General features: G+C 38.6%; 1 protein-coding gene across 1 annotated transcript; it reads right to left on the bottom strand.

The window, feature by feature from the left end:
• Window positions 1–233: 233 nt before the first annotated feature.
• On the bottom strand, window positions 234–15438 carry LOC117451997 (outer dense fiber protein 2-like). Its single transcript, XM_034090397.1, has 18 exons — window positions 15356–15438; window positions 14062–14164; window positions 13324–13440; window positions 13047–13186; window positions 11905–12034; window positions 11696–11827; window positions 11523–11597; window positions 11377–11448; window positions 10120–10236; window positions 8790–8987; window positions 7725–7834; window positions 7037–7172; window positions 6400–6510; window positions 5289–5552; window positions 3791–3891; window positions 1496–1658; window positions 568–693; window positions 234–488 (listed from the first exon to the last, which is right to left on the bottom strand). The coding sequence occupies exons 2-18, from the start codon at window positions 14161–14163 to the stop codon at window positions 342–344; spliced, it is 2241 nt and encodes a 746-aa protein (XP_033946288.1). The 5' UTR covers window position 14164; window positions 15356–15438; the 3' UTR covers window positions 234–341.
• Window positions 15439–16471: the final 1033 nt, after the last annotated feature.

Genomic DNA, 16471 nt, shown 5'->3' with positions numbered 1-16471 from the left:
TGTTTCGTTCGAGGGGATGGACAACGTTTTTACCACAAAGTTGGTCGCCTCAGCTAGTGTCCCTGAGCACCTGCTGGTAGATGCAACACAAACGCATACTGAGTGTCGCTATAACTGAAAGAGTTTCTAAATACATTAAAAAACGGACGTTTTTTTTCTAAAATTGTCCACAGAATCAACAATTGTGAAGGCATTTTTTTTATGTTAGAATATAAATTCATTTCAGGCAACAATGATGTTTAAAAACCTTTAATTAATTGAATTGATACTATAAAACTCTTAAGTAAAAAAAAAATGTCACTTATATATACTGCAATGCTTTGGGAATGGATGAATGCTGGTCAGCTTGCAAGTGAAGAGTCACCGAACACGTTCCCATATGAGGTTTTGAGAAAATGTACATAGTTCTGTAGACTACGGTTAGTAGAGTCGGACTGCTCCAGTCTGTCCTTCATGTTCTGCAGCTGACTCTGGAAACGCCGCTCCATCTGAAAGAAAACAGAAACAACACATGAGAACTAACGGTTTGTATGTCCAATAGGAAATTCCAAAGACATTGAGACATACCTCCTCCTTGCTCCGCTGCAGCTGACTCTGCTCTGTTTTGGCTCGGCTCAGCAGGCTCTGCAGGTCCAAAGCTTTAGACTGAGACGCTTTCTCTTTGACCAGAACCTTCTGCATGCTGGCGTCCACCTTCAGGGAGGAGAACGTGTTCAGTGTACCCCATGTCATTTATTAAGGACATTCAGTATATTCTAAATAATAAAATGTTTGTGTCTACCAAATGCAGTCTTTTTTTTATACGTGTCGAGTGTTTAGAAACTTGAGGAAGGGCCCTCTTGATTGAACATTGCATGTAATTTATTTTAATACAACATCAGCTCAGATAGAATTAGATCAAAAATATTGCAGTCAATCAAACCACACAAGCATGGAGGGTCTTTTGTGGTGTAGCTTAAACCTTGGTCCCTGCACATTTCACAGCCTCCCCAATTGGTCTTTGTCAAAGTTTTACTTAGGCCACACTCACTAAATAGTCCCAAACTAGTCATTCCAGGCTTGAAATGCACATATTAACATAGTTATATTATCCCTCATTGTACAATAACTTCTTATCTTTATATAAATATATTTATTTTATCTATTTTGGACATTCTTTTGTTTATATAAATATTTGCATTCTATTTCAATTCATTTTTGAATTTTATTTTAATGTTCATTACATTTTTCCCTTTTTTAACCAATTATTTTTGAATTTCTTTTGCTTTAATATATATATAGGTTTATAATATCTTCTTACTTTAACTTCTTGCATTTAAATACATATTTTTGTATTTGTTTTTATTATCTTTTATTCTATAATGGAGCAACTGCTACAAAACCCAATTTCCCCTGTGATCAATAACGTTTTCTGATTCTGAAAAAGCGGGATAGGCAACAGTCAGGACTGTAACAAGTGTAGGGAAGGTGTAAAAAGGGTCTGTCTGTCTCAGACCTGTCTCTGTGCGTCGTCCAGAGTTGTCTGCAGCTGTCGGGACAGGAAGCTGACCTCGTGGCTCTTCTCCTCCAGCTGCTGCTGAATGCTGCGAAGACTGGCCTCCTTTGATGGCAGAGCCTCAGACATCTCTTGGTTTTCTACCGTCAAGTCCTCCAGCCTCCTGCAACAAATAACACAAAGATCTACAGCTGCAGTTTGGAAAATGTTCCCCTATAAAGACCCTCTGTATAATGTGCTCTACAGTGGTGACCCTGTCCGCTAACTGTGCAATTTCTTACCTAAGTTAAAGATCACATATTATGCAAAATCCACTTTTCCATGTCTTGTATACATACATATGTGTCCCCTCAGAGATTCTGAAAGATTCAGGAAAAAGGATTTGCTCTCTTTTTGTCCTGATCCATTCATATAAAAACCTGTCTGAAAATGAGCCGATCAGATTTTGGCCACTTTATGATGTCATAACGATGTTTTGGCTTGTGTAACCATTAGCCCATCACCAACCAAGGTAACATCCGACAACCTCATCCCCTGAATCTCCTCCGAGAGCACCATTGTGCTCCTTATTTTCATCTAAAGTAAAAGACAGAGAATCAGCACTTTTGAAACAGGGCTGAAACAGAGGGGATTATGGGACATAGTTATATGATCTCTCTCTCCCGTCAGATTAGACTTCACTCCCGTTTATGTCCATATTGATCAGATCTAGCTGGTTCTAGCTAATGATATGACTACCTGCTTATTAAAAGACACCTAAACAATAAGTGTCGCTATGCAACCGGGTGAGGCCGCAAAGTATAGCGCAGCATTATGCATTAGTTTACATGCCCCACCAGAGGCATTACCAACAGATAAACGCACAATCAACCCATCCAGGACATCTCTTTCTCCACATTACGTGTTAGACATTAGAATTGACTATTCTTGTCTGTCACATAATCTTTTGTCTGTCACATAAATGGCGCAAGTTGCGCAACTGATGTGGTATTGCGCTAAGCGGAAATTATTTTGAACGGACACTTTGACCGGAGAGATTTAGATTTGCCGGTCTTCAGCATATTTTACCGGTCGTAGTCCAGTAATTACCGGCTAACGGGAACTCTGAGTAGTAGTAGTAGTAGTAGTAGTAGTAGAACCTTTATTTAGCCAGGAAAATCAATTAAGAACAAATTCTTATTTTCAATGATGACCTGACAGGAGGCAAAAGGCTTCCTGAGGGGATGGGGGTTGGGAGGAAGAAAATAAGAAGACAGACTCCGAGCACTACAGAACCCAGGAGACAACACAATGACACAGAGCAGAGATGGCAGGCATAGCAGTTAAACATATAACATATCTAAAATAATACTGCTGGAGTTCAATCAGTCATTAAAATAATATAGAACATTCATCCATTCAATCATTCATTAATTCCTTCATGGTAATGTATACTATAGGAGAGGTCAAGACATTAGGCGCTTTCACACCGGAGTACTTTTCCCAGGAATAGTTCCAATAGTTCCTGGGAATTTGCGTTCACACCAAAAACATCTGGAACTAGAATCTAGTTCTCGGGAACCTTTTCACCCGTTTTCAGTCCCTGCTAGAGAGGTGGTACTTTCCTGGGGAGGAAAAGGTTCCAATTTCTGAATTGAAAACCACGGCCCGTTAAAATTCCGAAAACTTTTGTGAAGCCGCCATTTTATTTGCTTGCATTAGCATTATTAGCATTAGCATTAGCCCAGCGCACCAACACAAAGAGACTAACTCATGGCAAAATAAAACGTGAGAGCAGTGGAGTGATGAGGAGGTGTCTGTACTTCTGGCGATTTACCCAGGACTTCGGATGGCAGTATACGCCGTAAAGTTGTTTGCGGCCTGCCAGTAAACCCAAAGCAGAAGAAGAAGAAGTGACGTCAGTAGCTTCATTTGCCTAATCCTCCCTCAGGGACTTATTCCAGTGTGAACACGATCTACTAGATAGTTCCGGTAATTCTGGGAAAAGTACTTGGTGTGAAAGCGCCTACTGGTAGTGAGCATCAGGCGAAGCAGCTGCATGTGTTTGTAATAGTGTCCCTGAAGGAGCGAGGGGAGATAAAGGTCTCCATCTTCAAGGTTTTTTGTATGATATTCAAGCTATCAGCTGCTGCAAACTGAAAGGCGGAGAATAGAGGACCTTTAAAGCAAATTAATCCATTGTCACGGATTAGGTGTGATGCTACACTGAGGTAGTGATGTTTACATACTGATGTCCAGATGTTTTTTTATCTGTATATATTCATTTGGTAAAGGTCATTCTATAAATGTCCGTACCTCTCAAAGTTGTGAGTTTTTTCTTTGAGGACGTTGTTCTCCTCCTGCAGCAGCAGGTTCTTCTGCTGCAACATCTCCAGTTGAGTGCCTTGCTGTTCCACCTGTGAAGAAACACAATTAAAGATCAGTTCTGATGATACTAATCCCCTCCATGAAGCGCCAATCTCTGAAAATATAACAGCACTGCTACAGATCGATTCCAGCCACGAACCTAAACCTCTGTTGCAGGCCTCTCGTTTCATTTCCTGTTCCCAGAGTCTATACTATCAGCTTTAAAATAAAAGGTGAAATACCCCAAATCATGGAAAAAAATATAAATACACATCCATGCATACATCCTACATTATTACAGGAAATAAACGTTTTTTTGCAAAGAATGACTGTGGAGAAGTAAGTAAATCTTTTTAATTACAGTTTGTACTAAGAATAATATGCAGTTCAAGCATGACCTTTAAATGAGTGATTCTCTTAAATGTATATACCTGTAGCCAGAATTGTACAACTGTTTTAATATTTACAAGGATGTCAATTGGGAACTGAAGACTTGTTTGCAAAAAACTCAGGAAAGTTAGGGGTTAAATAATTGTGTCAGCCGACATCACTTGCAGTTAAAGGGGCCCTATTGTGCTTTTTGGGTTTTCCCTTCCCTGTAGTGTGTTATATAGGCAGTTTCTCTCCCACACTCTCCCCCCTGCCTGAAACACCTACATTGAACTCCTTTGTTTACTTCCATTACATAGTGACATCACTATGTAACACTTGCCTTTCTATTTGCTCCAAAATGTTTTTCTCTGCTGAAGAAATGCTTTAGGGCATGTTTACACGAATAAATTAACATCTGCATTCTATTCATTTCGCTCTATGCAATTGGATGGCAAAACAAAAACAAAATTCATATCAGGCAAATATTGCCTCGGCTGTGACACTAAAACAAAAAAACTCGTATTAAGTAGCTCTATAACTTGGGCCCGTTTAGATCACTTGGTAGAGCTATCGGCCATTTACCGGGGTTCGGTTTCTCAGAACATATTATCACAAATAAAAAGATTAATAACATGACTCTAATATAGCAATACTTGGAAAAGGTCTCTGATTTTTATTGAATGGGTAATTATTTAAGAATACATTTTCAAAGTAACCCTCCCATCCCATGCTATCAGAATCAGAATACTTTATTTATCCCGGGAATATTGGGTTTCTTGACAGTGTATTGATTTTATAATGAAATCAAATCAAATAAAGAATGTAAAAAATATATATATATATATATATAAATAATTACGGTATGTAAACCTAAAAAGTCAAAATGTGCAATTTATTACATTATACTACAATATATTACATGTACAATATATACAGTGTTGTATAAGTATGAATAAGATATTAGTGCTGAATTGAACAGTTTAAAAGGGTTCGGCTGCTGGTGGTGAAGGATATATAAGTATATACCGGTTAGAGCCAGTTCGTATAATGATGTATATAAAGGGATCTGGAGTACCTTGTGTCTGACTTCAGAGAGGGCGGAGTTGTGTTCCACGTTCCTCCGCTGGTGGTCCTCTGCCTCCTGCTGGGCGTCTCTGAGCTGCTGCTCCGCCCTGCGCAGTCTGTCGGGCAGCGCCTCCATCTCTCTGAGCCGGCCCAGCAGCCCCCTCCTCACCTGCTCCGTCCCCCTCTCCAGGCTCAGCTTCACCTCCCGCGCCTCCCTCTGGGTCGTCTCCAGCTTCAGGAGGCTCTCCTCCGACTCCAGACGCACCTGCTGGACCTGCACGGAGGAGAAGGACGTCACTTCATCACAGTACAGTTTAAAAGCACTCCGCTTTCAACCCTTAGCAACCTTTCCAAGTTAACGCTACTGAGTCTCGTTCTCTGCCATGATATTTTAATAGACTACACGACAGGGGAAGATCAATCAACCTAGCACTTTTATTTTGATTTGTGTATTGTGTGTGAACTGTATGTTGTCTAATCTTCAATACTTTTATTGTCTATATAGTTTATTTTATAATCCCTAAACTATGTTGTTAACTTTTCTTTGACTTTATTGGGACATTTTTGTTTTGAAAAAAACATACTTTATTTAGGTTAAAACCCCCTTTTTCATCTTTTTTTGATTGTATATAAGTCTATGCTTGCTAAATGTTTAAACATTTAACAGTTTCTTGTAATATAATATAACCAAATGAAAAGGCCTATAATTCAACAGATTGAATGTTTTGGTATCTTTTTATGCATTTGAAGTATTTTATTTTTTTAAATGTCTTTAGTTTTGATTATTATACATATTTCTACTTATTTCGAATATTTTAGGGTTTCTCACTCGATGTCTTGTATATCTTATTTTAATTAGATATATTGCTCTCCTGTATTGTGTATTTTGAATTGTTTGGCAGATTACATTTCTGTGAGAAACAAAAATTAATATCCAATCGCTTTCTTATTCAGAGGTATTTTGTTGTTCCCCGGGCATGTTTGCAGATATCTGTTTGTTTCTACATCAACTTTGCATCCAAGGACTTATAAAAACCTTAAAGTGAATCTGTGCATGGTGCAGATATTTGGTTAGCTGATTTAAATCTCCGTGGAGCTCGTCACTCAGAACTTGACTTTACCTTCTTCTTGTATTTCTCCACCAGTTGTTCCTGCTTTTTAATTGACAACTTCATCCGACGGGCTTCAGACTGCAGCGCTCCGAGCTTCTCCTCAGCGGATGTCAAGTGACCCTAAATACGGCACAGAAATAAGGAAACGGTAAAAAGCTTTCCAAAACTTTAAAACCCATAAAAAAGCTTTAAAGGTGCCATATTATGCAAAATGCACTTTTTGACATAATATGGCGTTTAATCACGGCAGCGTTTAGCTGAGTATATGCATGAGCTCTCCTCTCTTTTTTTCCCTAAAGCTACGGACCCAGAATCAGCACTTCTCTAACAGGGCAGAAATAGAGGCGTATGAGGCATGGCTAGAATGGGTGATCCGTTTGGTATTTAGAGCAAAACACTTCATAGACATGTTTTTATATATCTGAGACCTATAATATATGCCTGAAAATAGTATAATAGGAGACTTTTAAATAAAACAGTAAAAGGCAGTCCTCCATTGATAGGACATTGACCAATGTCATGTTATTCTTCCTAATAGAATAATGCGATGAATACTGGGCTTTTAATTGATGAATGCTTGAACACCGCCTTATGTGATTTGAAGTTGTGAGAAACTCAAATCCTCTGGCGAGATTTCTAAAGGTACCTTGAGTCTTTGGTTGTCCACATTGATGGAGGTGTTTTCAGCACTGAGATGATGAAGCTGTTCCCTGAACCCCTCCTCCTCCGCCCGACTCCCCACCTCCACCGCGAGACGCTGAGAGCTCAGCTCCGTCACCTGACTGGGAGGGAAACAGGCCTGTAAAACTTGTTCTGAAGTTATGTGTCTCCTTCAAAGAAGCCTGATTTGGTACAGCCAGGCTTATAAGAGGACTACTTTATATTTCTAAATGGTCTTTCACGTTTTCAGGTTGCAGAAAGTCCTCTATTAAAGTCAGCTTTAAAAAAAATAAAAATTATTTTATATTTAATTATATACAATCATATTTGTATGTAATAATATAATTTTTATAATTTATAATATATATTGTATATTTTTTTCACATCGCATAATTTAGATTTTTTATCATGGGGATTATTTCCTTCTTCTTCTTTGTGTGTTCCAGCAAGAATGAATTAATCCATTAAACCAGTTCTATTTTGTGAATAGACTGTAACTGTGTCTTGAGGTGCTGACCTAAATTCTGTCTTCACTTTAAAGTCACAAATCTAAGTTCTATCATGAGAAATCCTCAAACAAAAAGAAGAAATATGAAGTGGTTTTAAGGAGCTTTCTGCTGTGCATACTGATATTCACAGAAACAAGAAAACATTTGTGTCTGACATGTTCTCACAATCTGAGAGCAGAGACGTGCTCCTCCAGCTGGGCTTTAGCGGCAGCCTCTCTGGAGCAGCGGAGGCTCCAGTCCCTGGATGTGGACAGAGCCTGGGCCAACTGGAATTCCTGAAACAAAACACAGGGTAGAGGTGGTAAGTACCTAAGTACATTAACTCAAGTACTGTACTGAAGTACAATTTAGAGGGACTTGTACTTTACTTGAGTATTTCTATTTTATGCAACTTTGTACTTCTACTCCACTACAATTCAGAGGTAAATCATGTATAATTACTCCACTATGTATTTAATACCTTTGGTTACTTTGCAGATTTGGATTAATTATGTGAAATATAATCAAGTGTTAAATCAGACTTTAGTTCCACCTGGAGTAAATTCACCAGCTACCCTGCAGAATACAAAGTCATTCAGACTAGCTGCTCCTTTACCAGCTTTGAGAACACTTTAATGCATTCATAATTATAATCAAAACGTATTATATATATAATTCTGAAATAGACCAATCTGCATAATGAGTACTTTTACTTTTGGTACTTTAAGTATATTTTGATGCTAATACTGTTGTACTTTCACTTGACTAACATTTTCAAAGGTCCCATGTCATGGCCATTTCTACTGATCATAGTTCCATTGTTGAGGTCTACTAGAATAGATTTACATTGTTCAATGTTCCAAACTCACATTGGTTTCTCAAACAGCATCTCTGTATAGTCTGTGTATTCACTCTCTGTCCTTATGATGGGACCTTTAATGCAGAACTTTTACTTGTCACAGAGTATTCCTACACTCTGGTACTTCTACTTTTACTCAAGTCAAATATCCGAGTACTTCTCACACCTCTGCTTTGAAGTTATTTCACAGATATGATGTACTGTACTGACCTTTGTTGTATATTTAAATTCTTATAAACAGTTCTTTTCATATTTTAACTTGGTTATAGGTTTTTTTAAATAGCTCTTACGGTAGTTTTATGTTTAAAACTTAATTCCTCCTATTGTGTAAAACCATGGTACCCAAGCAAACAGACCTCGTGGTGTACACTGTGATACTTCTCAAGGCTGACCTTCTCCTGCACTTTCTCTGCGAGCTGCCTGGTGTTCTCCTCCGCTCGCTCGGCCTTCTGGGTCAGCAGGGTCAGCTCCTCCTGGTCCTGCCGCTCCTGCTCCTCCTGCTCCTCGTCTCTCCGCTGCCTCAGGGTCTGCAGCTCCCCCTGCTGAGTGTGCAGCTCCTCCTGCTGCAGCTCCTGGCTCTGCTGCATCCTCTGCTCCACACAGAGTGGGAAACAAACATCCAGCCATTCTTCACTGGAGTTTTCTTTTCATGACACTTTTTTTAAAATATTGTACTTTTTAATTCACTACATTTCTCCGACAGATTTGAACTATCTTTGTTCATGGATTTTTCAAACAAATTGACAGCAATGGCAAAGCAGTCATTGTTGACAGTGTCATGTTAAAGTAGTACGATACAAAGCAAAACAATATAATACATTGCAACGACAAGGACAACAACACTAACAGTCTTTGGTCATACTTTCCATCTTCAGATAACGTAAAAATCTCACCTTTAAAAGGTCAGAATTAAAATAAAATAAAGTAAAATGGGATCTTAATCTGGCAAGAACTTGAGTTATTTCATCTTATTGAATGATTTTCTAAATATCTAAGGCCGTATATGCTGCTCTAACAGTCTGAAAGCGATGAAAAGGCAAAGTAAGAGCAGCCACATTTTTATATTCTGAAGGACTGGGTAACATTTCATAAAAGCAATCAATAGCAAAAGTTAGCAAACATCAATCCCCGGTCTGTCGGGTCACTTTGCCAATATCTTGCTTAATATGCTACTTCCAAGATCAATCGAAGAAGCTTTTTCATATCAATGTGTAATGAAACGGGAATTGCTTGCAAAGTTTATATGAATGTTTTACACTTTGTTTCTTATCTTTTGACATAGACTGTATATAAGAATAGGATGTAGTCCCTAAACGAAACAGTAAGCTGGAACGACTAAACAACTAAATTGTTATAAATAACTTTTATGAACTGAAAAAAATTGCAATATATTCCAATTACTATATAGATATTTTTTGCAACATTATTCACATAATCGTCAAATATATTACAATTATCAGGATTAATTTAAAGAGGATTTATACCAAACCTTTGGGTTGTGTTAGGGTTGTAGACAATGATTTGTAGGCGATAATGAACCTTTAAACAAATGTTTTAATTTCCTGCATTTTGAAAATTGCACTAGTCCATACTTCAATTTTGATATCATGTAAATAAATGGTGCCTACTTGTAATATCAACAGCAGCACCCAATTCAAGTCCTTATGTTGGACCAACAGGTCCACCTCCAACAGTTCAAGTGTGTTGTTAATGTTCACAGACCTGAATCTGAGCATCCAGATGGACCTTTTCCGCTTCTGCTCTGCTCAGCTCTGATTCCAGATGGCCGTGGGTTGACCGCAGGATTCTTGAAAGCTCTTCCGTCTGCTTCACGTTTTCCTGCCAGGACAGAGAAAGGTGATGCAGAATGTATATTTGTAAACACCTTAAACCTTAAAGGTGTCATATTTGTATTTAGTTCCTCTACTGTGACATGTCTCCATGCTTTAATGTTCCAAAATCCCTTTATTATTCTCATACTGCCTGTGCTGCAGCACCTCTTTTCACCCTCTGTCTGAAACCAGAGCCTAGTCTGCTCTGATTGGTTAGCTGGCCAGCTCTGTTGTGATTAGTCAACCGATAAGAGATGTCCTGCACCGTAGCAGGGTATATGCAGGAATCCTGAAGTCAAATGTAAGACCCTTTAAGACCTTTAAGACCCTTTCCATACATTTTAAGACCTCATCGCCACTTTGAGTTTTAACCGGTTACCTTGGCGACACACTTTACCTCACATTGACTATATACAGTATTGATTGTCCTTCCTCCTGATCTTCAAACCATTTGGACGCAGACTTGCATTTCCCTGTAACGATGTTGTTTAACAACCGGCGTAAACGGACCTTCGCGCGCTATCAAGCAGTGAGCGCACGATGTCCTGTTCAGATGACGTCAAGCCCAACGGGATGTCATAAATAAACTACACAGAATCACACTGCACACCTACGCCATGATTACATTCAGGCAGACTGTAGAATACAACCTCTTTGGACGATGTATATACTTATTGAAAACAAGCTACAAAATGTAATAGCTTAGAAAATGTAATACCTTGGAAAATGCAGTTTAATACTTTTTAATAGCCTTAATTTTCGCTAAATTGATTTATCAACTTTTAATATTTATTAAGACCCCGCGGACACCCTGCTTAGCCTTTCATGTACAATGTGTTGGGGCGCTAGCTAATATAAGTGCGAGTGATACATTGTGATGTCACTATGTTACAGAAGTAAACAAAGTAGTCAAATTGTGAGAGAAACTCTCTCTGGAGGGAACTTTTGGAGTTTAGCCTTTGAAGACCATTTACATGCACAAAAACCTATATATTTACCACACTACAGGAAAGGGAAAACCCAGAAAGCATAATAGGGCTTCTGTAAAAATGTGTGTGGGAGAAATTAACATATTTCTACCAAGTCATGACAAAATCAAAGATTTGAAAACCTTTTGTCTTTGAGTAGCACATGCTAAGTTTCAAACCTTTTCGAAGTTCAAATGCTCCGCGAGCTTCGAAGCCTCATTCTCTTTGTTGGTGAGTTTTGTCAAAAGTCGCTGTAGGAGAAAAAGAAAAACATGAAACAACTGCTCGGATGCAGCGCTGCACATGCTGGGTGGTTAGCACTCACAGTGTTCTCTGCTTCACTGGCAGTCAATCTCTTCTTTATAGCATCTTTCTGTTGTATCCACTCCAAGGATTCTCTCTATGGATAAAACATAGTATGCTTATCACAGGCAGTAGACATGTATTGTATGTTGGCATTTCTTTTTATCTCCTTGAGTTGTTTTCTACTTCCTGTACCTCATATTCACTCCAGTCTCTGAGGAGCTCTCGCAGGCTGTGATTCGTGTGGTCAAACATCTCAATCTTTTCTAGCAACAAGTCCTGCTGCCGTGCCAGTGAAGATGCGTGCAACTTTGACAGCCTCTTGTCCTGAGAACATAAATAAAGTCACAATCATGTACAGCAAAAAGCCCCCACCAATCACTCATCTGTCCCTCCAGGTTTACCTTAGCGAGGCTGTCGATAGTGTCCTTCAGGGCTGTCAGCTGATTGGCTACTGCTACACCGTCGATTTCTGCCTCTACAAGCGCCCTCAAGAGCTCGTCGGTCTCTCTGTGTTGACTTCTGGAATCAGACCTGTGAGTAAGAGGGAAACAATCAAAGTGAGATTAGGTTAGTGATCCCCAGAAGAGATATTCAGGTGTTGCAGCAGCCCAAAGACAGATATACAAAGAGAATCGAGTAAATAGAATATAAACAAATTGATAATGATGATTAATAAGTAAATATATAATTTTTATTTTTCCATGCCAAATGAAAGACAGTGTTAAGTGATAAAGTGACAATGGTGTGGTTTAAAGCATCAAGTCTGCTATATCTTATTAAAAAATGTACATAAGATGATGATAAAGTAATGATACTAAGTGTTTTTTGTTTTATATGTTCTGTATATAAGATAATATAATTAAATATATAAGTCAGTAAACACTTGTTAACTGTGTTACTTCCTGTGTTACTTCCTAGCCTGCTTAAAGCTTAGTGGTGTTGTAGTGGAAGTCAAATGTAAGCTTTAAAGGGGCCCTATTATTCTCATTTTCAGGGTCATATTTATATTTTGTGCCTCTGCTGCGACATCTTTACTCCAACAAGAAACTCCCTCTGGCGTGAACTATGGGATTTTAGCCCTTGTAGACTATGAACATGTACAAAAACCTACAGGAAGGAAAACCCCTTTAACGCTTCCATAATCCTAACAGTGGTATGAATTTGAGAAGATTATCAAGCTGTAAAATGTGTTCAAGTATTATAAGCAAAATGTAATTGGCTTCAAATGTTTCCAGTACACTTGTGCCGACTGTCACGACAAAAGTCTGGATTTAGGCCTTATCGCCAGCAAACCTCTCCTGTGGGATGTTATATTGATTTTGAGGGGAATGACAACAGCAACAAAACGAATGCCAACTAAAAGTATCTGAATGGAATATGTCCTTGTCTTTATGTTGAACAGTTGATGTATCCACCAAAAAAAGGCAATTCCTAACTAAATAAAATATGAAAAGAACATAATTTAAAGTTGTTTTGAACACTATTAAAGTCATTTGGAGACAGCTTACTCTGACAGGTGGCATGCGGCTGATGCGGTGCTTACTTCTTTAACTGACGGATGCTGTCTTGCTCTCTGAGGAGGACAGTGAGATTTGTGGATACTCCGGCGAGTTCTTCTTCCTGCTCCTCTTCATCCCACTGATGTCCGATTCCACTTCCCGACCGATGCTCTACTCTGCTTCTCTGCCAGTGAGACACAAATTAACACAACTTACAAAATATCCTGCACTCTCGTTCACTGCATTCATTTGCAAGCACATTTATTTGTATTTGGCTCTGGTTGAAAGCATTGCAATGATAGATACACACTATGAAAATACCTGGCACTTAAGGGAGCCCACATCTCTTCTGCAGGACAGGATTCCTGGAGGAATCCACGGCGTACGGACCTTTGGCCGCCCGCCATCTCCCCTCAACTGTGTGTCTTTTGCTTTAATCTGCAGGGGGAATCCACAGGTAAAACACATTGAACTTATTGTAACATCTTCACTCTCCCCATAATTTAGTTTATTTATTGTTAACACTTTAAAAAGCATGTTAAAAGGTAAAAACGACATACAAATCAGGATCAGTGATACATTTGTATCCCTCTTTCTAATTCTACTTCTCTACATTTCTGAGGTAAATAGTGTACTCTTTACGCCACAACTTTGCAGATTCCGAATATAAATGACAGAAACATTATAAACAAGTTAATGTTATAGTACATTTTAAGATCAAGCTTTATTGACTTCTGGGTGGAAATTCACAATATACCCAGCAGCAGTAAGTAATACAAATTAGCTCCACTCTCACCTCAGCTGAAACTTTAAAGTGAGGATGCACGAATAATATAATGTGTAATTTTTTCCTGAAATAGGTCGCTCTGCATAATGAGTACTTTTTACTTTTGGTACTTGAAGTATCTTTTAACAACAAAACTGTTCTCTTCTTTTGCTTCAGTAACATTTGAAAGCAGTACTATTTATTACCACTGTGAATTGTACACATCAGCTAGTTAAACCCTAAACAATATAAAAACCTGTATTTCCAGTATAATGTACAAACAGCATAATAACCTGAGGGGTCCTGCAGGGACTCCTCCTCATATGAACATGTACAGGTGTGGTCTCCGGTACATGGAAGTGGACCGGCGGCGGTGGTGAATCCCGTGTTTTCATTCTTTTAGGATGTTAAAACATAACATAACAACAGAAACACAAACAAACTGTCATTAGAAAACCTAATGGGTAGTTTAATGTTACCGTGCTAAGTTAGCAGCTACATGCTTTCAGGATAAATCTCGTCGTTTGTCTCTCTTCTACCGTCTGCTGTGGAGCAGACGGTTGTTTGGATTTACAAACGACCTCTCTGATTGGCTCATTTGCAGTATCTTCGTCTGTGATTGGTGGAGGCGAGTTTACGATAAACGTTGTCCGTGGTAACCACAGAAGTGGTTACTCATTATTTTAATTTAAAGATTCAGATTAGATGATGTTTTGTTTAAGATTAAGCTCCTAAACTATATTAAATATTAAAATTAGATTCCAGCTTGACTGGGAGCAACATTAAAGTAAATAGAACAGTAATTAAAAACCATTAGCATATAATGTATTCCTACATGTAAACCTCATGCGATGAAATGCAACACAATTTGTGCTTCAGTCATATTAATCAATAAACAGTAAAACACATTTATCTGCTGACTAAATATGACTATTCACACACTATAGGCCTACCGATAAAACTAATACTTTTAATACTAAACTGCAGAACAGCTTTTTGGTAAATGTATAAACATGTTCACATAATCCACGAGTTCTAGTTTGAAAGTAAATAAACGATAACACACTGGATGTATGAATGTGTGAACTTAATGTACTCTAGATGATAATTCGATAAATAAAGATACTTAAATCTCACACAATCAAAAGTTTTTAATAACATTTACATCATAAAACAAGTGACTATTTGCAGGACTTTTAGTTGTGTTGTTAATAGACTGTATAGAAGAGTTGATGTTGTACTGCGATGTAGCCACTGTTAAAGGAAATTGTTGAGATGACGGCACTTCCGCCCATAAATTAGCCTGGAGAGCTAGCAAACTATTCTCTTCTTAAATTGATGTAGAAGTATATGTACACTAAAAGTGTTTTTTTTAGTCGGATTTAAAATACTCCTATGATTAATCTGCTGCACCTTGGACTGGTATACGATAAGGAAGCGACATCGATGTTAGATCACTTCAGCTAAAAACACATCCAAATGCTAAGGAGTTTAAGCTAAGCTAGTTTGTGATTAGCCTTCCATGTGCGCGGGGGGCAGGAATGATGCAGGACATATTCATAATAATGCAGTATATTTCCTTATTACTTCTGGTTTATCCTGCTGCATACCAGCCCGGTGAGGCGTGTGCTGCTGCCGGAGAGGAGGAAGGGGGCACCAGCAGCAGCCCCGCCGCAGCCCTGATACTGTGCAGGGGGTGCGGACACGAGCTCGCGGACGGGACGGACATCCACAATGTTCAGAGCCGGATGGCGCTCTCCATCCGCAACGATACGTCGATCAGGAGCCGAAGGGTTAACGTCCAGCTTTTTGAAAACCCCCACGGACACCAGTTTGAGGTGATTACTTTCAGGAAATCGGACGTTACCCTGCACTGGCCGGCAGATAAACACTTCTCCTGGTTCCCGGGCTTCTCATGGACGCTGGCTACCTGTCCACGGTGTGGAACTCATTTAGGTGCGTACCCATCACGGGGCAAATATGCAGTTTTCGTGTTTCAAAATATAAATATATAAATACTGGGAGTGGGAACTGTAACAGACGGTGTACTGTGAGATCACTTTACAACATTAAACTGTTATTTAGCTTCTTTGTATGGGCATAATTGTGTAGTACTTACACTAACGTCACATAAGTCTATATTACAATATAGATGGTCTGTTAGGTAGTACTGTAACTTGAATAATTAAAGTAGCACCACCCAAAAAGAAAGTTTACGCCAATTAACTACTTAAAATGATTATATTGATATATTCATGATATTATTTATCAGTGTTTTGATAATGTAACAAGTAATAATTATATTAAATCAAGTCAAACACACTTTTGTTTCAATTAGTTTTGAAAGACTTATAAACATGTTCTCATCAGGATTTTGTAAAGCAAGTCTTTATAGGAAAATGCATAACCGAAGTTAAATAAGTTATGCACACTCCTAAAATCTGAGGAAATCTTTGTATTTCGATAGCTTCATAATTTATGTTCAAGAATTAGATATGACACAGACCATCTCAAACACTTTTCACTTGCCTAGAGCTAGATTGTATTATTAGAATGCCCGTTTATTCAGTCTTGTCTGTTTTAAATCATCTTTCTTTTTCCCCCCACTCAAGGTTGGGCCTTCCAGCCCAGTGACTGGCCGGATACAGTCACGAAAAACAGATTTGAGGAGTCGGAGCATACCTTCCTGGCTTTAATCACCCA

The sequence above is a fragment of the Pseudochaenichthys georgianus genome, chromosome 9 (assembly GCF_902827115.2).
Source record: "Pseudochaenichthys georgianus chromosome 9, fPseGeo1.2, whole genome shotgun sequence".
NCBI lineage: Eukaryota > Metazoa > Chordata > Actinopteri > Perciformes > Channichthyidae > Pseudochaenichthys > Pseudochaenichthys georgianus.
The sequence above is the reverse complement of the archived record's forward strand: the minus strand, read 5'-3'. Positions and strand labels throughout refer to the sequence as shown.